This window comes from Coenobita brevimanus, chromosome 22 (genome assembly GCF_032717465.1).
Source record: "Coenobita brevimanus isolate Jiangsu-jjx chromosome 22, ASM3271746v2, whole genome shotgun sequence".
NCBI lineage: Eukaryota > Metazoa > Arthropoda > Malacostraca > Decapoda > Coenobitidae > Coenobita > Coenobita brevimanus.
In genome coordinates this window covers 247,266-269,471 of record NC_136975.1, presented here as the reverse complement: position 1 = coordinate 269,471, position 22,206 = coordinate 247,266, and the positions used below count along the sequence as shown (strand labels likewise).

At 41.9% G+C, this 22,206-nt stretch overlaps 1 protein-coding gene across 1 annotated transcript in view; it reads left to right on the top strand.

Annotated features, from left to right (window-relative positions):
* Nucleotides 1-2,555: 2,555 nt before the first annotated feature.
* Nucleotides 2,556-22,206, top strand: part of LOC145392348 (cytochrome P450 2E1-like) — a 51,275-nt gene continuing 31,624 nt past the window's right edge. Inside the window, exons 1-2 of the mRNA XM_080266749.1 lie at nt 2,556-2,682; nt 3,724-3,847. Of these exons, the coding sequence (XP_080122875.1) occupies nt 2,556-2,682; nt 3,724-3,847 (251 nt within the window). The remainder of the gene's footprint in view (nt 2,683-3,723; nt 3,848-22,206) is intronic.

Here is a 22,206-nt window from a genome sequence, read left to right as displayed (position 1 = left end):
CACACTATGTTACAGAAGCTCACAACCCAACTCATTGAAGTCACGTCCACTCTAAACAGTTTCACCGATATCTTACAACGCCACCTTTCAGATCTCAACGTTATCTCTTAGTTCTTCTACCTCAAACTCAACATGGATAATCTCCAACTGGCCGTTGACTCTCTCCTGTCTCAAGTCTCTACCTTGGTTCGTATCCTGGTCGATGCTATCAATGGACGTGTCACTGCCGACTTAGTACCTGTCTCAGCTCTCCGTTCTGTCCTGGAATGGGCTCACTCCACCTTCGGTCTATCCCCAGTCCTCCCTTACTCCTCCCTTGAATATTATTATCCTGTTCTCGAAGCCACTCTTCTCACCACATACGTCGTCGTCCATATTCCTCTCCATTCTGCCATAACCTTTAACCTTTTCCACATCATTCCCTTCCCTTTCCGCCTCAACAACTCCTTGTTACAGGTATCTGTTCCTTCAGAATATTTCTTCCTGTCCCATGATCATCTTTCCGTTGCCTTCCTTTCTTCCACAGACCTCCAGCAATGTTCCTCCCTTACTCCGACCTCTCGCCTCTGTGCTGCCCCCCTTTTCGCTATCTTCCCTAGCAGTGCTACACCCTGTGAGTCTGCTTTAGTTCGCAACCATTCCATCTACTCGGCCTGTTCTTTTGTCCCAGCTCCTGACCTCCTGGTCCACCATGCTGACCTCAACCATGTCCAGTATTTCTTCTTTGCTGTTCCCATCTCTGTCACAATCATGTGTCCTGGTTCTTCCGTTCGCTCCGTCCCCGCTAGTGGTCTCTACAAAGCACCTGACTATTGTACCGTCAAATCAGAGTCCGTCATCACTTACGCCACTCGCTATCACCAAGCTGTTCGTAAACACTCCTATGACATCTTTCAACCAATCGACATGCCTTCAACCCTACCATCTGCCAACATTACCATCACCTCCCCTCACTTGCGCATGCTCACCTTCCTCAATGACAGTGATTTCATTATGGATCAATTTTCTCTGGCGTTCAGCCGTTCATGGGTTCATCCAACAGTTGTGTTTCCCCCTGTGGTTATCGCTTTCATAGGTTTTCTACTCATCATATGTGCAGTGCATTGTTGTGTCAGAAAAATGGAACGTTGACTCCAGGAAATCAGAGTCGCTACAGGCATAGTACGCCCTACACACGACGTAGAAACTCCCCGTACTTAGTGCCCTCGCATTCAGTGACTACCAATGCCATCTGCCAATTAACCAAACTGTGAACAGCACTCTGCCTACTAGAAAATGATGGTATTTCTTTCATGCATTACTGAGTGCCAGTGTATTCTACAGAAAATACAAATGAAAAAAAAAAAAAAAACGAAGGACGAACAACAATAGAACTCTCATATCTACTCCTTGTTTATCATGTATCAAACTATTATTGTGTAATTCCCATTATGTTTATGTATACCTTCGACCCTTACTGGATTTGTACCTATTAATCCTTGTATATCTTATATGTATATATCCTTCTAATTCCCTCCCCTCAACATGGCCATGTCTCCCCTACTGCCCCTGTATCATACTTATCCCTTGTACAAACCTCCCGGTCCTGCCTTACTACTATAATCAAACACCATTTAACTCCCGGTGTCAGGAGACACCGTCTCAGCTACCCGGGGGAGTAGTGTACCCCCTCCACAATATGTCTACCCCCGATGTATATATGTCCCCCCCCCAATGCTTACATGCCCCCACTAATCTTGCTAGGTCAGCACGCTTTCCCACGCCTGAAGACGGCGTTATTGCATCAGTTGATATCAGACAGCCGAGAAGGGCAGACTATTTTACTGTGAGCTTGCAATAAACTCCTTATCTGGCTGTTTGTACACGGAGTTTCTATTACCAAAGTATTGCAAGTTACATCAGCATAACACAGCCTCTCAATATAATCAGCATAACAAAGCTTCTACATATTATCAACATAACACAGCCTCTCAGTATAATCGGTATAACAGCTTTTCAGTATACTCAGTATAACACAGCCTCTCAATATAATCAGCATAACAGCCTCTCAGTATAATCAGCATAACAGCCTCTCAATATAATCAGCATAACCCAGCCTCTCAAAAGAGTGAACACAACATAGCCTCTCTTCATAGCCACCTATCACAGCCCCTCAATATGTTATACGGCCTCTCAGTATAATCAGTATAATACATCATCTAATTACTTATACACTCTCTGTATAATCAGCGTAATAGCTATTCATTATAATTAATCTTTATATATAATTCCTATAATCGTTTGTTTTCATATAACGGTACAAGGTTGTCACAGCTTGGATACTAAGTCGTGCTTGCGGGAAATTCGGTGAACTTCTGCTACGAGTTAAGAACGAGTCTCCATGGTTACTAGTCAGATCTGTCCTCCAGTCTGATTACACCTAGCCATCGACTAAACTAGAAGGGGTTAGGGATCGTTATCAGGTGGAAGGGAATTGATTGCAACACAGGATTTCAATATAATCAACATAATACGGACTTTCAGTTGACTACTATTTTCCCGCCCAATAGGCAAATATGGCGGGTTTACTGGGCGCGTTAGCGGAGTGGCTGACGACGAGCTGGGTGCTGACGATCTTCCTAGCCCTTATCAGCCTCCTCATCTACCTTTCCCCTGGTGGCAGACCCAAGAACTTCCCGCCAGGTAAGTCTCCTGAAGGTGACTGTAGGAAGAAGAAAGGAAAAGAGACGGTCTTCCTTTTTCTTCATCCTCCTCCTTCCTCTCCTCCCCTTTTTCTTCTTCCTCCCTTTATCATCATCATTAGTCATCTTCATCTTTTTCTTCTTCTCCTCCTCCTACTCCTCCTGGTGGCAGACTCAAGAATGTTCCACCAGCTGAGTCTCCTGTCTGTGGGGTATCAAGCAGAAAAAACCATCCTTGGGCTGAAGGGGGTAAGAGCAGATTTACAGCCCTCTGAAGACCACATCCTCCTTGTTAATTATATCTGTTTTTTGCGGGAAATACATGTCCTTCCTATAAATTAATTTTGTGGAAAAAATAATCGTGCAAATAAGATCTGTTTTTGCAGGATGATGAAGATAAATGTAAAGGTTCAACATTTTCGTTCCTCGTTCTTCCGAAACAAATTTCGTAGAAAAAAATATCGTGTACTCGTAAGTATATTTTCCCCAAAGAAGGACGAGGAAAGGAGAATGCTGACTATCCTTGTCTCTTTGGCCATTTTTCCTCTCGTAGCACCTGTTCCTGAGCGATATATTTTATATTTTACGCAACAACTTCTCTTGCATTTTATTGTCATTTGAATATTGACATCATCTGCAGTAGGAGAACACAAGAGGCTACTGAGAGGTAAATTTCAAAATAAACCGCTTAGGAGAAGGTGTTACAAAATCTCTAAAACCATATCTAATACGGCCCCTTATCCACTGCATCCACAGGGAGAGGAGTCGGTGGTGTAATGGTTAGCTCATCCAGCCCGCGATTGGAAAAACTCGAGTTCAATTCCAGGTCTGGTTGCATTCTTGGACTTCTCTCTGTATATCTGTCTGTCTGTCTGATCGTCCACCAGTAAAATTCAATTACTGACTACCTTTTTTTCTAGGGGAAGGGAAGACTGTTACTTGGCAAAACTGGATTTTCAGAACTAATGGCCCTCTTATGGCCCTCGTGCTGTTGATAGATATTTATCCTATACCTTCTTCTCTTTTTCTTCTTCTTCCACAGGGCCTCGGATACTGCCCGTGATCGGTTCCCTCCACCTGATACCTCTGGGACCCACTAGGAAGTTCATGCAGGACATCAGGAAGAAATATGGCAACATGGCAAGCTTTGGCATGTTCAACACCAGGTGAGGCCAGTTTATTATACTTTGGAAATATAATGTTCTGATGCCTGTAATTTCAGCAAGAGAAGTGTTGTTAGTTTTACCGTTTGTGTTACACATTGGAATTATCAACATCGAGATCAGCTTTATCATTCAGCAGGAGTTTCATCCTAAAATATGATCAGCATGTCTGACACAGTACAAAGTAACTATGGGTGTTGCATGCATGGGAGCAGAGTGAGGGAGCTCATGTCCCCTCCATGAAGCATGATATAAAAAAATGTCAGTAACCACGAGCTCCACTGCTTAACCTCTGACCACTGGCTGACGTGTACAGCCATCACGATTTTGGGCACAGAGCGATGCCGGTTGACGTGTATAGCCACAAGCATCTTCCCGCCATCCATTGAACTTCAACTTATCATTACTCATCGACGGGACCACCTGGAGACGTGGGGATACTTTCATATGAAAGAGGAAGAGTTGGTGATCCTTATGTATCTCTAATTTTTTCTCCAGCAGTTACAGTTTGGCAGTTGGTGATCCCTATGTATCTTTTATTTTTTTTTTTCTAGCTGTTACAGTTTGGCAGATATTAGGGTTTGAAGTAAGGGTATTTTTTCCGTCACAGATATCCCCTGTATGGAGGAACGTGCAACATCGGAACACCCCCAGTGTGTAGGGGTTAAACACACACACCCACACACACATACACACTAGTGTTAGTGGAGTACCACAGGGCTCAGTGCTGGCACCAATCATGTTTTTAGTGTATATAAATGATATAGACAGTAACACTGGAAATGAAAGCTATCTAAATATGTTAGCAGATGATGCAAAAATACGAAGGAGAATTACTAACACAGACTCTTGTAAAGAGCTACAAGAATAATTAAATAAACTTCATGAATGGAGTAATACATGGCAAATGGAATTCAATGTGGACAAGTGTCATGTAATCAAATTTGGTAAAAGTGGAAATAGACCTGAGTGGGATCATACGTTAGGAAATAAAACCCTACACACATCAGAAAGAGAGAAGGACCTAGGTGTGATTATCAATAACAGATTATCTCCGGCTGACCACATCAGTGAGAAGGTACGGAACATGTATACACTGCTTGCAAATATGAGAATAGCGTTCACATACATAAATGAAGACATGCTAAAAAAGATAATAATATCATTCATCAGACCAGCCCTGGAGTATGCATCAGTAGTCTGGAGCCCTCATCTCAAAAAACACATAGACAAGATTGAAAAAGTTCAAAGGACCGCTACAAGATGGGTACCAAGCTTAAGGGATTTAAGCTACGAAGAAAGACTAAATAAACTGAATCTACCAACACTACAGGAGAGAAGGAAAAGAGGTGACATGATTATGCTATATAAATGCATATCAGGGAAGGAGGAAATAGACATAAATGATTACTTAACATATGGAGAAGCATCAGCAAGAGGACACTGCAAAAAACTGCATAAGAAGAGAGGTGATAAAGACGTAAGGAAATTTAGTTTCCCAAACAGAGCAGTTGATCAGTGGAATGCACTACCGAATGAAATAGTGTGTGCCAAAACAATTCACAAATTTAAGGATATGTACAGTAAATATGATTTAAGACATGGGACAGTACGAGCTTGACCCATTCCTGTAAAGATACAATTAGGTAAGAACATATGTCCGACTCTGGGCAAAGGCTTCAGGGCCTATCCCAAGGCCCAGTAGTCCTCATACACACCTCCATATGTCACCACTTCGGGGCTAACACCCAACATCCATATTGAATACATGCTAGGGCTGTCTCATATAGGACTGGTGTGCTGGTATTAGCGGGGGTAACTTTTCGACACGCCGGCGGGTCTTCTGGTAGATCAGTAAAATCTGCTTTTATGAAATTCAGTTCCTTAAACTGTTCCCTACCCCAGCCGGGAGATGATCTTGGGTCCATTAGGATTCCAGATTGCCCCTCTGCCATTTCAGCCACCGCCTCCCCATATATCATCATCATCATTATCATCATCAGCCATAACTAGTCCACTGCTGAACAAAGGCCTCCCCCAACCTTTTCCACGAAATCCTTGACTGAGCTAATCTTTGCCACGTTTTCCTGCAAATTTCTCCATCTCATCTCTCCATCTCCTGTCTGGCCTTTTTCTGCTACGCATACAATCTCTTGGTGTCAGTCCGCCTCTTGCTCCATCGGTTATCCCTTATTCTTGCTGTATGGCCTGCCCACCTCCATTTCTATTCTTTTATAACTTCTAAATTATCTTTGACTTTAGTCTGCTCTCTCACCCAAGTTGATCTTTTCCTGTCTCATAAAGATATTCCCAACATTCAGGGGCGTACCTAGAGATTTGGGGGCCCGGGGGGTTAGGTTCTTTTCGGGGCCCCCCTCCTGGAGGGGAGCCCTGCAAAGAACCTAGCCCCCCTCATTCTCAAACCTTATCTAATATCTCAGCCGGGATTGTCGGGATGATAAATATATATATTTTTAAATATTGATAAAAAATCTTATAAATTTCTAAGGCTTTTGGGGGCCCCCCTCAACTGGGGGCCCGGGAGGCAGTTTCAAACAGCCCCCCCCCCCCCCCCCGCCCCCCTCAGGTACGCCACTGCCAACATTGACCTTTCCATTGCTCTCTGAGAATGGATTAATTTATTTTCCATTTATTTTGTCAGTTTCCAGGTCTCACAACCATACGTCATAGCTGGAATTATAGTTTCTTTTTATACTTTTCGTTTCATACAAACTGGCAAGCTGCTTTTCATAATGTCTCTACGTTTACCGAAAGCTTTCCATCCAATTGTAATGCGTCTTTTTATGTCGGTCTCATCTTTTGTTAATTTTAGTATTTGTCCCAAGTAGTTGTGCTCGTCAACTTCTTCAAGAATTTCATCGCTTATTCTGATGACTCTCTTTGGTGTTTGTGGATTAAACATCAGTTTTACTGCGGTTCATCTTCAGTCCTACTTTGAGACTTTCTCTGATCAAGTTTTTTACATTTCTTGCAATGCCTCTGCTGTCTCTGGGATTAGGACAGTGTCATCTGCAAATCTTAAATGATTTAGCTTTTCTCCATCTATGCTCACTCCTTTGTTTTCTCAGCCTAGCTTTCTGAAAATACTTTCTAGGGATGCTGTAAATAATATTGGTGAAAGTGTATCTCCCTGACGCACGTCCTTCTCTATCTTCATTTTTTCCGAGTCCTTTTGTAATTTAACTGTAGCAGTTCCCTCTTTATATATGTTTTCGAGCGGTTTTACAATGTTCTCATTCACTCCTTGTTTTCGCAATGCATTTATAACTGCTAGGCTATGTGCTTCACTGAATCAAAAGCCTTTTCGTTATCAACAAAACCTAAGCATAGTGGTTTATTATATTCTGTAGTTTTCTCAATTAGCTGATTCATTGTGTGTAGATGATCAGTGGTCGAATACGCGCTTCGGAATCCTGCCTGTTCACGAGGTTGGTTTTCCTCCAAAATTGTTGTTATTCTGTTCGTAAAGACTTTAGTGAAGTGTTTGTAAATGACTGATAATAAGCTAACAGGTCGATAGTTTCTAAGATCTTTTGAGTCACCTTTTTGTAGAGAAAAATAACTATTGCATTATACCATTTTGGGGGAATTTTCTTCTGTTTTATACAGTGGGTAAATAAGTGAACAAGCCTGTTTTGTACTTCTGTTCCTGCATCCAACAGTAAATTTGTTACTATTCCATCTTCTCCCGGAGCCTTCCCTCTTCTCATATTTTTAAGACAAATACTTATTTCGTCTGGTGTTACCTCAGGTACTTCACTTGCGTCAGCTGAAAAGTAAGCTATTGGTACTACCGTCATTGATGCATACAGTTCTTTGTAAAATTCTTCAACTCTCCTCAGCATCTTATCTCTGCATTAAATGGTTTCACCGTTTTTTTCTTTCAGTGATGTCATTTGTTGCTTTCCTAGTGCCATTTTACTTCGGACCTGTTTCAGACTTTTTCTATTATGGTTTCTTTGATCTGATCCATGTTTCTCTTTCCTTTGTCTTCTCTTTGTCTTTTGTTGATAAGCTTATTTAATTCCTCTCGTTCTGTTTCGTCTTTCTTTGTATTTACTTTCATTTTCTTTCGTTTTTTCATAAGCTCGAGTGTCTTCTGGACATTTCTTGGCTTTGGTTGTATTAGGTTTTCCTACTACCTCCCCTGATCCTCTTAGCACTTTTGTTAGTCTGTCATTCAGCTCATCAGTGTCACATTCACCATTATTTAGAGCCTGAAATCTGTTCCTTATTTCCAACTGAAAGGCTGCTTTGTTTTCGTTTACTATTATTGGGCATATCTTTTTATCTGTAATCATCTTTCACTTTTGAAACAATCTGGCTTTGCAACTCACCATTCTATGGTCACTTCCGATATTTACGTTGTTGATAACTGTGACATCTGTGATCGTGTTATTCCTATGTGCTGCAATGAAGTCGATTTCTTTCTTTGTTTCTCCATGTGGGCTTCTCCAGGTCCACTTTCTCCCTGTTCTTTTGTGGAAGAATGTATTCATTATTTTCATGTTACACATTTCAGCAAAGTTTACCAGCATTTTTCCTCTTTCATTCCTTTCTCCCACTCCAAGTTTTCCCATACATGCTTCTTCATTTTTCGACTTCCCAACTTTCGCGTTGAAGTCTCCCATGAGTATAGTATATGTTGTCTTTTCTTCTTCCATAATCTGGGAGATGTCATCATGGAATGCTTCTATTTCTTCATCTGGGCTTCGAGAAGTTGGTGCAAATACTTGTATAACTTTCAGGGTATATTTTTGCACAGTCTAATGACAACAAATGCTGCTCTGTCAGACACACTGCTGAATTTAACAATGTTGTCTGCAAGATTTCTGTTAATTAGAAATCCTGCACCACTAACTCTTTCATTTTGCCTTCCTTTGTAGTAAAATAGGTGGTTGCTGTCTTCGAGCTGAATTACCTTTTCTTCTTTTCTGTGGGTCTCACTCAAACCTACAATATCCCAATTAATGTTTTCCAGTTCAGTCATTAGGTTATCAAGTTTGTAATCTTCTGCGAGGCTTCTTACATTGTATGTATAGATCTTCATGGATTTCAATTTGTTTAATATCCAAGAGTCTAATTCTCCAACACCATCCCTACTCACTTTTGGTGGCACACTGCCCGTAAGCACAGAAGGCAGTGCGGTTGGACCTTTAGTAGACGACTCCCCCATATATATATCATCATCATCATCATCCGGACCTCCTTTCCCACCCAAGGGCAGGGTGAGGAGTAGCAATGTCCAGACAGCCCAAAACTGCCCAATCCAATGGGCCACGCTTCCATTCACTCATCATTCAAGCCCCCGGAATCCTGGCTCTATCGGATATGCCAAAAACATTCACCACGTTCTGTAGCTTCACATATCGTATCCGACAGAGTCAGTCCAGACGCTGCCATGTTAAAAAGGGGTGCCAAAAATCCCTGATCATGCATATCTCCTCACAAAATTCATCCAGCCAGCTTGATCTCCTGTCAGTTCCCTAGCCTCACCGACTTCCAAACCTCTCTTCCTAACACATTCATCCACCATATCTCTCCACCATCTCCTTGGCCTACCCCGCCTCCTCCCTCCTTCGAATTCGCTCAGATATACCTTCTTCACCATTCTATTGTTATCCATTCTCTCCACACAACCATACCATCTCAGTACACTCTCTTCAATTCTGGTGTCCACCGACTTCCTCACTCCACATCTTTCACGAATCACATTATTTCGTATCCTATCCACCCTCTGTACTCCACATACATTCCTCAGCAGTCCCATCTCCACTGCTCTTACTCTTGACTTTTCATTTTCATGCCACACCATAGTCTCACATCCATATGTTAAAGATGGCACTAACACTCTTTGTAAGCCTCGTGCAGCTGCAACACTCAAGCCTCTGTTTCTTATCAAGGCCTTCATTTGCACCAGCTACTTTTCTTCCTTGTGTCACTCTACTTTCAACTTCTTTTGCACATTTTCCTCTCTTTTCTATCACTGTACCCAGGTATTTGAACTTTCTCACCAATTCCAGTCTCTCTCCATTCACTGTTACTTTGCACTGGGAGTCACCTTCTCTCTCAATAACTATCACTTTACTCTTTTCTACATTTTCTCTCAAGGAACGACGCTTACAGACATCAGCAAAACTCTGCACTAGCCTATCAAGTTCTTGTCCGGTACATGCAAGCATTACTGCATCATCAGCATACAACAAATTTGAGATGTTCCATCCATCACCATTCATTGCCAATGCCATCCCTTTCTCCATTACTCGTGTTTTCACTTCTCTCATCACCCCATCCATATATACATTGAACACCCATGGGGACATCACACAACCTTGTCGCACGCCTACACTGATTGTGAACCATTCACATAGATGCCCATTAACCCTGACACGTGCTTCACTACCATCATAAAAACTCTTGACGGCACCTAACAGCTTACCCTCTACACCGTACATGCGCAAAACTTTCCACAATCCTTCTCTGTCCACTTTGTCATATGCTTTTTCCAGATCCATGAATGCCTTAAACACCTTATTGTCCTTCTCACAAGCCTTCTCTACTCTCTGTCTCACTGCAAATATTTGGTCCACGCATCCTCTGCCACTCCTAAAGCCACCCTGTTCATCACTCACTAGGACTTCTGATATCTCTCTTACTTTCTCTATAATAATTCTTCCATATATCTTCCCTACCACACTCAGTAAGCTTATGCCACGATAATTCTTGCACTCACTTCGTTCACCTTTATTTTTGTACAGGGGTACAATCACAGCCTTTTTCCACTCTGCAGGCACAGTTTCACTCATCCATGCCTTCTTACATATCTCCAACAAGCACTTCATTCCATTCTCTCCACTACATTTAAGCATCTCTGCATACACCTCATCAACCCCAGCTGCTTTCCCATTTTTCAGCCGCCTCACAGCACTCTTCACCTGTGCGAGTGTCACGCCTCCTGGCACTGCATTCCTTCTCTGCACACCCCCAAAACCAATCATGTTTACAGCTGCTCTGCTCTCTCTATCCCCATTCATCAGGCTTTCAAAATATTCTTTCCGTCTGGTCCTTACTTCATCTCCATGGGTTAATAATCTACCACCTATATATATATATATATATATATATATATATATATATATATATATATATATATATATATATATATATATAATATGTTTGGAAAAAATTAAGATTGAGAAGAGCATTCCGAGAATGTATTTTCATAAAGCTAGACTGAGAAAACAAAGGAGTAAAGATAGATAGAGAAAAACTAAACCATTAAGTTCTGTAGATGACAATGTCCTAATCTCAGAAACAATAAAAACACTGTAGGAATTAAATGACCTGAAAGCCTCAAAGTATGACTAAAGATGAACCGAAGTAAAACTACAGTAATGTTTGATCCAAATGCACCAAAGAGCGTCATCGTGAAGAAGTCAGAGTGCAGTTACTTGGGACAAATGCCAAAACTAACGAAAAACCATGATAACAAAATAAAAAGACGCATTACAATTGGATGGAAAGCTTTCGGTATACATAGTGACGTCATGAAAAGTGGCTTGCCAGTATGTATGAAACAAAAAGTATTCGTATATGACCAATGTATAATCCCAGCTATGACGTACGGTTGTGAGACTTGGAAACTGACAAAGTCGATGGAAAATCAACTAATCCGTTCTCAAAGAGCAATGGAAAGGCCAGTGTTGAAAAGATCAACATGTGTGAGAGGACAGACTAAAGTCAAAGACATTATAGAAGTTATAAAAGAACAGAAATGGAGCTGAGCAGGTCATGTAGCAAGAGTAAGGGATAGCAAGAGGCTGACTGACTGAGTAGGGTATGATTCGGCGCCTCGCCATTTCAGCTCCAGACTATTCAGCTTCAAGACTTTTCAGTGGGAGTCCGTTCCGTTTCGTTCACGTCCTGTTCATTTACGTCCTTCACTAAAATATGCAGATGAGCCTGTCGAAATGTTTTATTTTCTCCATTGAAGAACCTTAATACTGATTTCCATCGCTATAACATGAGGTTGGATGTCCATCACTACCAAAAAAAAAAAAAAAAAAATGGTGAATGGTCATTTATGTCCTTCACTAAAAGATGTAAATGTACGTTCTCCACGAACAACCTTAATGTTAATTTTCTTAGCTATAACAAGAGGTTGGATGACTGTCATTACCAAACCAGTTGTGAATTGGACGCTAGCAGATGTGAGGTGAGGGCAGTCCCACTTACTAGCAGGAGACCGAGAGAGAGCACCACGCCAGCCGAGTGTTGGTAACGCTACCTACTTCCTTCCTGCCTGCTTTTGTCTGCTCCTTACCCACTCATCTCTGTATAGTTAGCCTTTGGAGCTGACACCAGCTATTCTACATTGCTTAAACTTCAAACTTTAACCCATGAAGTTAACAGTACAAAGCAAGAGAGGGAATGAGAAATTCTGTCATGAAGGACATCTATATCGATTTGACAATTTAAGTAAGAAACAGAATTATCTTAAGTTTTGGCGATGCCATGAAGATGGAAGATGCAAAGCCAGAGTTTATACATTAGAAGAAACAGTAATTAAGAAGATTAACGAACATGCCCAACCCCAATCTGCAGTTGCAGTCGAGGTAGAAAAGGTACGAAAAAGATGAAAGACACCGGGCCGAGTAGACATGCGAACCTCCAAGCATTACGAGTATCATTAACAAGTGGAAAGAAAATATGTCTCAAGAAGGCACTGCGCAATTACCAATTTGGCAAGAAATGCGTAAAATCATTCTTCGAAAACGGAATGAATTCAATCAAGTTTCTGAAAACCCAAGATCTTACGAATACAAAATGTATAAGTCCACACCAGAAATAGAGTAAAATTTTTGTTTGATGGATAGAGAAACGAGCAACGATAAAAATATTATTTTGGAAGAGAGAGCTAATTGGCATATGTAGCAAATTCAAACATTTAGTACGTCGATGGAACATTTGCTATTGCACCACATTTGTTTGATTAAGGTTATGTCATCATGGTCAAGAAACATGAGGGCGTGCACCTAATATATATATATATATATATATATATATATATATATATATATATATATATATATATATATATATATATATATATATATATATATATATATATAACCTGAGTTAAAAGAAATAAGATTAAGTGAACTGAAAGATTTTCTTCAACAACGTGGATATCCTAAAAGTATAATAAAAAATGGCATAGAAAGAGCAAAACAAATACCCCTAGGCAACCTTCGGAGCTCCAGTAATAAAGAAACAGCCAGTGCTACACACACAATACCATATATAACAACCTATAACCCAAATTATGATGATCACTTTAAAGAAGTCTCATGTACAATTAATGTTCTTCAAAAAGCACCTGAAACACAAGAAATATATAAAGATGTCTCCTTAATTAAAGCAAAGCGGCAACCAATAATCTAAAAAGAATTTTAACAAGGGCTAGGTTTAATAATATATCTAGTTTCAAAGTGAAGAAATGTGAAGACAAAAAATGTAAACTCTGCATGGAAATAATTGAAGGCAGTCAATTCACTTTTCCCAGTGTCAACTACACATTCCAAATTAACGAAAACATGGGATGCTCGACACAAAACTGCATTTACGTAATTCGCTGCGGTGGATGCAAAGAGATTTATATAGGCGAGACCTCAAATCTCAGGCTTCGTACTAACCTACATAGGGATCATATTAATCACGGTAAAGGTTTATATGTTAATACTCACATAGCTAAATGTGCAAAAATATGTTCTCCAAACTTCAATATTATGCCCTTCTATAAAGTAAAAAAGGATGATCCTATATTAAGAAAATCAAAGGAAAAATATTTCATAAGCAAATTTAAACCATTACTGAACAGAGATCTATGAGACACTGACCCAATTACAGCTTCAAAAAACAAACCTTTTTCCGAATTACGAAAACGGGGCAACTGAAGCTTCACACAACTCGAAATGAAACTAACAACAGTGGACAATTCATACCAAATATCAGTGGCTGTCAATCACTTGTAGGAAGCACATATCTTCCTGGGCCACTATTTTTAACTGAGGATCTATGAAAATAGAGGAATGCATTTTAATTAAATTTTGATTTTAGTTCACAATATACAATTTTAGTACATGTCTCCTGTTTGTGTGCATGCTGTTGATATTCTAATAAAAGGCATCAGTTTTTTTTTTTTTTTTTTCCCCTATCGACCATTGAGGCCGGAGCCTCTGGTCATTAAGGCAAATATATATATATATGTATATATATTGACACATATATACATATATATATATATATATATATATATATATATATATATATATATATGTATATATATTGACACATATATACATATATATATATATATATATATACATACATACATACATACATACACACATCCATGCATATGAACATACACACTTTCATGCACACGTACATATATATATAATAATTTTTATTTTATTATTTTTTGTTTTATTTTTATTATTTTTAGTTTATTTTTTATTTTTAACCTTATATTACTTATAATAAAAAATACCTAATCTGAATACCCTAAAACTAATCACCTAACAGACAAATCGCTAACCTATACTAAATCCTAAGAGACAAATAACTAGACCTACACTAATGTTAAAAAAACCTCGACCAAGAGAACACCATCGACTACAGATATGTAATGCCTTTCTACATGACATACCTGCACTCATCACCTGGTGACTGTCAGTCGAGGCACAACCTAATATAGGGGACATCAATATATGAAAGGGAACCAGACGAGTCAGGAACATTTCCATATACGTCAGCTGTCGGCCCTAATTAGAATAACTTAAGCAAGACAGTATAATGTATTTACATAATTTGTACAAAAAAATGAAGAACCTCGCCCAGCATACCACCATCGACTGCAAGTGCTCAATACCTTCCTATATTGCACACTTGCACTCATCAGCTGGTGACTGTCAGGCGAGGAACTTGGCTTAATGTAAGGGACATCTGTATTAGAAATAGATCGGTGGGAGGAGGAACTATTTCAAATATGTCAACTGTCAACCCTAATTAACAATACTATATATACATATTTACCGTTGATAAAAAACCATAACCCTACAGTAAAAAAGTCACATCACTCTGATCAGTCCGGTCTCTCTCAAGAAAGCCATCAATTTATCAGTCATAACAATGTCCCCATCACCCAGGATGGTGGAAAGGGTGAAGGGGACGTCTACTGCACTGCAGTAATTTATAAGTGAAGCACGTTCACGAATAAATCGCCGACAGCGCAGGATGATATGACTGATAGATAACACCGCATTACAGATGTCACAGTGCGGTGGGAAGCGTCTTTCCATATAAGGTTTCATGTGGGTTAAAATGGTGGCATTGAGTCGTAACCGTGCCACCACTTTTTCTTCCAGGCGACTGGGGCGGTTGGCGGTGTCCCAGTCGCCCAGGTACGGCTTACAGGTTGGAATATTTAGTCTGATCCGCTGACCTTGCCACAGAAGTTTTATTGATTTCTTTCCGAAAGATAGACTCAACCGTAGATCACGAGGAACGTCCCAAGTCTCCTCGAGCTCTACAGCCGACTCTGCAAGTAAGTCAGCCTGCTCATTGCCGTAGATACGACAATGACCAGGCACCCAGATCAGCGTGAATGACTTGTTGCATGAATGCAACTTATTAACGATGCGGCCCTGGATCTCGTGAGAGTCCGTAGTACAAGATGCAATTGCCTGAAGGGCTGATTTTGAATCTGAAAATATGACAAATGAGTCATGCCTAGAATTGAGAGCATAGTCTATGGCTTTGTCAATAGCAAAAAGTTCTGAGGTAAACACAGATGTATGAGTCGGCAACCGATACCTGAGGGCACATTCAGTCGATCACACACTTGCACCCACACATTCACTCGACTTGGAGCCGTCGGTGTACAATTGATGGGACCCCAAGTGACGAATGATGATGTTATGAAACAAGTGGTGGACCTCCGCCTCCGGCGCCTTGGCCTTTGGTGCTGGGAGCCATGTAACATCAACAGTAAAGGCAGGTGGCTCCCAAGGCGCTATATTTTTTAACACCAACTTGTCACAGTCACTGGGGTCCACACCAAGCTCCTGAGTCAGTAAGTGGAGGCGAACGGCAAGTGGCCGACGCACCCCCCCGCAGAAAGTGGTGGTATTGACGCAGGGGGGTACAGGCCACATTGACGATGTTGCTTTTCCTAAATGTCCTTATGCCGTAGGACAAGGCCAGGTGGTCACGGCGAATACAGAGGGGAGGCACATTCGCCTCCACTTCCATACAAGCCACACGGGTACACCGGACGGCTCCAAGACACATTCGCAAACATTTATCCTGTAGCACATCCAATCCTTTCAGCGTGGCATCGGATGCCGAGCCATACACCTGTGCGCCATAGTCTAGCTTCGATCGAATAAGGGACTTATACACCATTAATAAAGATTTTCTGTCCTCACCCCAGGTAGTACCCGCTAGGTACTTGAGGACATTTAACGGTTTATCACAACGAGCAAGCAAAGTATTAACATGAAGTTTAAAATTCATTCTTCGATCAAAATGTATTCCTAAAAATTTTACAGAATTTTGAAAAGGTACCGCCTGATTATCCAAAGTTAAGCACAAATTAGGTACGTTACGATTAGTGAAGACTACAGCGGCACACTTACGGACGGAAAACTTAAATCTCCACTGCAAGGCCCATAGGTGGACGGAGTCAAGGGCTGCTTGAATCCGCCCAGCCGAAAATTGTGCATTACGGGAGGAGTGCCATATTGCACAATCGTCAGCATAGAGTGAGTATTTAAGATTCCTGGGGATGGGAGCTGATGACAGAATATCATTGATCATAATACTAAATAAAGTAGGACTAAGCACACTTCCCTGTGGCACCCCGTTTTCCTGGATAAATATATCCGATGTTACGTTACGGGGCAATTTGACAGAGAAAGTCCTTTGGCTCTCCTCTCCTTTCACGGATCCACCTGGTGAACAAGCCTACATCTTTTCTATCCTTAACGACCTAGAGCAGCTTGTACAGCACCCTACCCGTATCCCTGACCGCCTTGGAGAGAGCTCCAACATACTTGACCTCTTCCTCACAACTAATCCTTCTGCTTACTCTGTTAATCTTTTCTCTCCGTTGGGCTCCTCCGATCACAACCTTATTACCTTAACCTGTCCTATCACTCCGGTACGGCCTGTGGACCCTCCAGGGAAACGTCGTCTGTGGCATTTTGGAGCCGCGGACTGGGAGGCCCTCAGGCAGTACTTCTTTGATTTTCCCTGGAATGATTATTGCTTCCATGGCCGTGAGCCATCTGAGTGTGCCTTGCGCATTACGGAGGTTATTCTCTCGGGCATGGAAGCATACATTCCTTTCTCATATCCTTTGACTAACGCAAGAAAGCCTTGGTTTAATCACGCTTGTTCTAATGCTGTCCGCAACAAGGAGAAGGCCTACAAAAGGTACCGGAGCCAACCCACCCCTGAATCACATAATCTTTACGTTTCTGCCCGGAATCGTGCTAAGTCTGTTCTTTGCTCTACTAAAAATAATTTCATCCATACTAAATGCTCTCAACTCTCCAACTCGAATTCTTCCCGCTCCATCTGGCACCTTGCCAAAAATCTTTCTAACAACTTTACCTCATCATCCTTCCCTCCTCTTTTCTACTCTGATGGTTCTGTAGCTATTTCTTCTACTGATAAGGCAGATCTCTTCGCACAGACTTTCTCCTCCAATTCCACCTTAGACGATTCCGGTGCTGTTCCTCCATCACTTCCCCCCTCTGACTTCCTCATGGCTGACATCATAATTTCTTCAGTTGATGTATTTTCTGCCATCACTGGCCTCAGTACTAACAAGGCATATGGGCCTGATGGGGTCCCTCCTGTTGTTCTCAAGAACTGTGCTTCTGTGCTTACACCCTGCCTAGGCAAACTGTTTCGCCTTTGTCAACTTGTACCTTTCCTTCTTGCTGGAAGTTTGCTCTCATTCAGCCAGTCCCAAAGAAGGGTGACCACTCCCAACCCTCCAACTATCGTCCAATTGCTTTAACCTCCTGTATTTCAAAAGTTTTTGAGTCAATTCTTAATAGAAAAATTTTAAGGCATCTTTCCTATCACAACCTTCTTTCCGATCGTCAGTATGGGTTCTGGCAGGGACGCTCCACTGGCGATCTTCTCACCTACCTTTCAGACTCCTGGTCATCCTCCTTTCGGGACTTTGGCGAAAGCTTTGCCATTGCACTTGACATCTCAAAGGCTTTCGATCGAGTCTGGCATAAATCTTTAATTTCCAAACTGCCCTCTTACGGTTTCTATCCTTCTATCTGTGCCCTCATCGCTAGCTTCCTTTCTGGTCGTTCTATAGCCGCTGTTGTAGACGGCCATCGTTCTTCTCATAGATCTATCAACAGTGGTGTTCCTCAGGGCTCTGTCCTATCACCAACTCTCTTCCATTTATTCATCAATGATCTTCTAAGCTGTACATCTAACCCTATCCACTCATACGCTGATGACTCCACCCTTCACCTTTCCATTCGGTTCCCGCAACGCCCATCTCAACAGTTACTTCAAGAAACAAGGGATGAGGCTATGGCACACCTAATGTCTGACTTGGCTCATATCTCTGACTGGGGTAAAAATAATATGGTTGTCTTTAATGCATCTAAGACTCAGTTCTTACACCTATCAACCCGACAAAATCTTCCACAGGTATACCCACTAATGTTTAATATTATTCAGCTTAATCCTGCATCATCCTTGAACATGCTTGGGGTTTCATTTACTCGGGACTTATCTTGGAAAGATCATATTACATCTCTTGTAAAATCTGCTTCCAAGAGATTGGGTGTGCTAAGCCGACTCCGCTCTTTCTTTACCCCTGCACAATTGTTGACTCTATACATGGGTTTTATCCGCCCCTGTGTGGAGTACAACTCTCATGTGTGGGGAGGCTCCCCACATACAGCTCTTCTCAATAGGGTGGAGTCAAAGGCTTTTCGTCTCATTAACTCTCCTCCTCTTACTGACTCCCTTCAACCTCTGTCTCTTCGCCGCACTGTTGCATCTTTATCTCTTTTCTATCGCTACTTTAATGGTCACTGCTCCTCTGAACTGTCTGCTTGCATTCCTCCACCTCTACGACGGGCGCGTAGCACCCGTCTGGCAGCAAACTCTCATCCCTTTTCTGTCCAACTCTCTAATGCAAGAGTTAACCGTTACTCCCAGTCTTTCATTTATGCAACAGGTCAGCTCTGGAACTGTCTCCCTCTGTCTGTATTTCCTGCTGCCTATGATCTCCAATCTTTCAAACGCAGTGTGTCCAGGCATCTCAAAATGATCGGATCTTGAATTTGGCTCTTTATTAGTATTTTGTTTTTCTCTTGGAGGGAACTGTTACTGCGAGCTCATGGCCTTTGGTTCCTTCTTCCTCGCATAAAAAAAAAAAAAAAAAAAAGGATAGAGCTTCATTAGTATACCGTGTCGCCATGTCATGTCATAGGCTTTATGGATGTCCAAGAACACCCCTATCATGAATTCTTTATTGGCAAATGCCTCTGCAATACAATGCTCCAAATTCATTAAATGATCTAGTGAACTTCTGTATTTACGGAAGCCACATCGTTGATCATTTAACAAATTCTTCGACTCTAAAACAAAAAGATGCCTATTGTTTACCATTCGTTCCATGACCTTACATAGACAAGAAGTCAACACAATAGGACGAAATGAAGTGGGATTCATAAGACGACCAGCCTCTTTGGGTATCAGTATGACGTGCGCAAAGTGCCATGAGTTTGGGAACGTTTGAGACGCCCAAATCTCATTGTACAATGCTAACATCTTAATCAGGTTGTCCTGATTAAGATGCTGGATCATATCGTATGTGATGGTGTCTGGTCCAGGGCTGGTGTCTTTACAGGATTTAAGGGCAAGGAGCAGTTCATCTAGCGTAAACTCTTGGTTGTACGGGGAGTCTATGTCTTCTGTGGCAAAGTCTAATATCTGTAGCTCAGCCATGCGTTTATGTTGTTGGAAACGCGGATCATAATTGGCTGAGCTACTTACATGAGAAAAACTCCTGGCGAGGATGTTAGCAACGTCCACGGGCTCGTCATATGTGTTATTATTTACCTGAAGGGTGGTGATTGGGAAATATGGGCCTTTATTATTTAATATTCTTATAGTGGACCAGACTTTACGTAATGGTGTTGTACGAGTCACCGTGGACACAAAGGACCGCCAGGAGTCATGTTTGGCCCTTCTTATTATTCTCCTTGCCTCAGCCCATGCCTGTTTGTATGCAATAAAGTTTTCCTCAGTGGGCTGACTATCAAAAATCCTGTATCTCCTATTGCGTTTTCTTAATGCTTGTTGGAAATCCGGCCTCCACCAATGTGCTCTATGCTTCGCATGAACTGTAGAAGTCTTGGGCATAGCAGCCTCAGCTGCGTGTAATATGGAAGTAGTTATATTTTCAACCTTAACATCTATGGTCTCCCCAGATACAGTATATCTAAATTGGTGATCCTTGAGAAGGATCCCCAATCTGCTTTCTTATAGTTAAATTTTGGAGGTGGAGGGTCCGAAATGATGTCGCGTGTATAAGAAAGACAGATGGGTAAATGATCACTTCCCAAGGAGTAGTCATAAGGGTCCCATGAGAGATCTTGATGTATACCAGGGGAGGCCAAAGATAAGTCAATGACCGAAAAGTTACCAGTACGATCATCTACACGAGTCACTCTACCATCGTTCAGAAGACAGAGGTTGGACTGTAGTATTAGGTCGGCTACTTGCTCCCCATGACCATCAATCCTCAAGCTACCCCATTGATAGTGATGGGCGTTAAAATTGCCCAACACTAACTTATTTCCAGGCAGATGTTCAAATAGTGAATATAAAGCATCACTATCAATGAGGCCATGTGGAGGACAGTACAGAGAGCAAATAGACAGATACGTGTTATTACATTTTACTCTGCACGCGACCGCTTCCAGAGTAGAATTTAAAATCACTTCCGTTTGTGGGTGTGATTTGTGTGTGTATATGGCTACTCCGTGACCTTCATATCTTCTATACGAATGGTAGTGTTTTAACTGTGGAGGATCAGGATGATCCTCCAGGCGCGTCTCCTGTAAACAAATAACGTCTGGCCTGTGTATAGAAAGCAAGATTGCTATATTGTGTAACTTATTCCCAATACCTCTACAATTCCACTGTACTATAGTGAATGCGGCGGTTTAAGATTTACGAGGGGGACCAGTGTGTTTAGTTTTTTTATGCCCCCTGCGACCAGGCGAGTGGCTACCGGGGGACCTTTCCTGGTGCTTGCTTACGGAAACCTCCATATTATCGTCAATAACAAGGCTCCCAGATTCCACCGAGGAAGAGCTATTCTTCCTCTCCCTCGCTGGACTAGGAGCAGGGAGGACATGAGGACGTGGCTTTGAAAGGGTAGTGAAGTTATGTTTTACAGTCTTGTCAGGCTTCGATTTAGGCTTGACTGACAGAGAAGCAGCAGCGGCCTGTGAGTATGATGAAGCTTTAGGGAGGTCAGTTAGAGAGTTGGATCGTACAGGAGGCTCAGAGGTGGAGGTGGAGGTAGAATGAGTGACCTGATTAACAAGCACGAGATCAGTCTGCGTCTCCACAGTGCACATCACAGGGCGGGACATCACCGCCAAAGCATAGGACCTATTTGGTGTAGGAGTTGCATGCAACTCCTTCACCTTTTTCCTTGCTTCGTAGAAAGAGATGCCATCAGTCGCCTTCACCGCACAGACCTCTTTCTCCTCCTTCCACTTGGGACAATCCCTAGAGGAAGTGAAGTGAGCACCCTTGCAGTGAAAGCAGCTGACAGTCTCTGATGTGCAATGTTCAGCATCATGACCTTGTGTTGCGCACTTGCCACAGACTGATTGAGAAGCCCGACAAGACTTTTCATGATGTCCATATAACTGACATCGTAAACAACGAAGTGGGTTAGGGATGTATGTCCTTATGTTAACAATTTCATACCCCACTTTGATATGGGTTGGGAGAGTCACTTTGCCGAAAGTCAATATAACCGTTGCCGTTTTCGTCCTCCTGCCCTCGGAAAATCTCGTGATGAAACGGGCTTCAATTACATCTTCATGAGCAAGTTCACGTATGATGTCGTCCTCGTCCATGACCATGAGGTCCCTGCAAGTGATGACTCCCTTGCAGGAATTCATGGAGTGAGGGATCGTCGGCACAACATCATAGCAATGGAATTTACTCAACATCATCAAATCTTTAACCTGGCGCGCATTTACAGT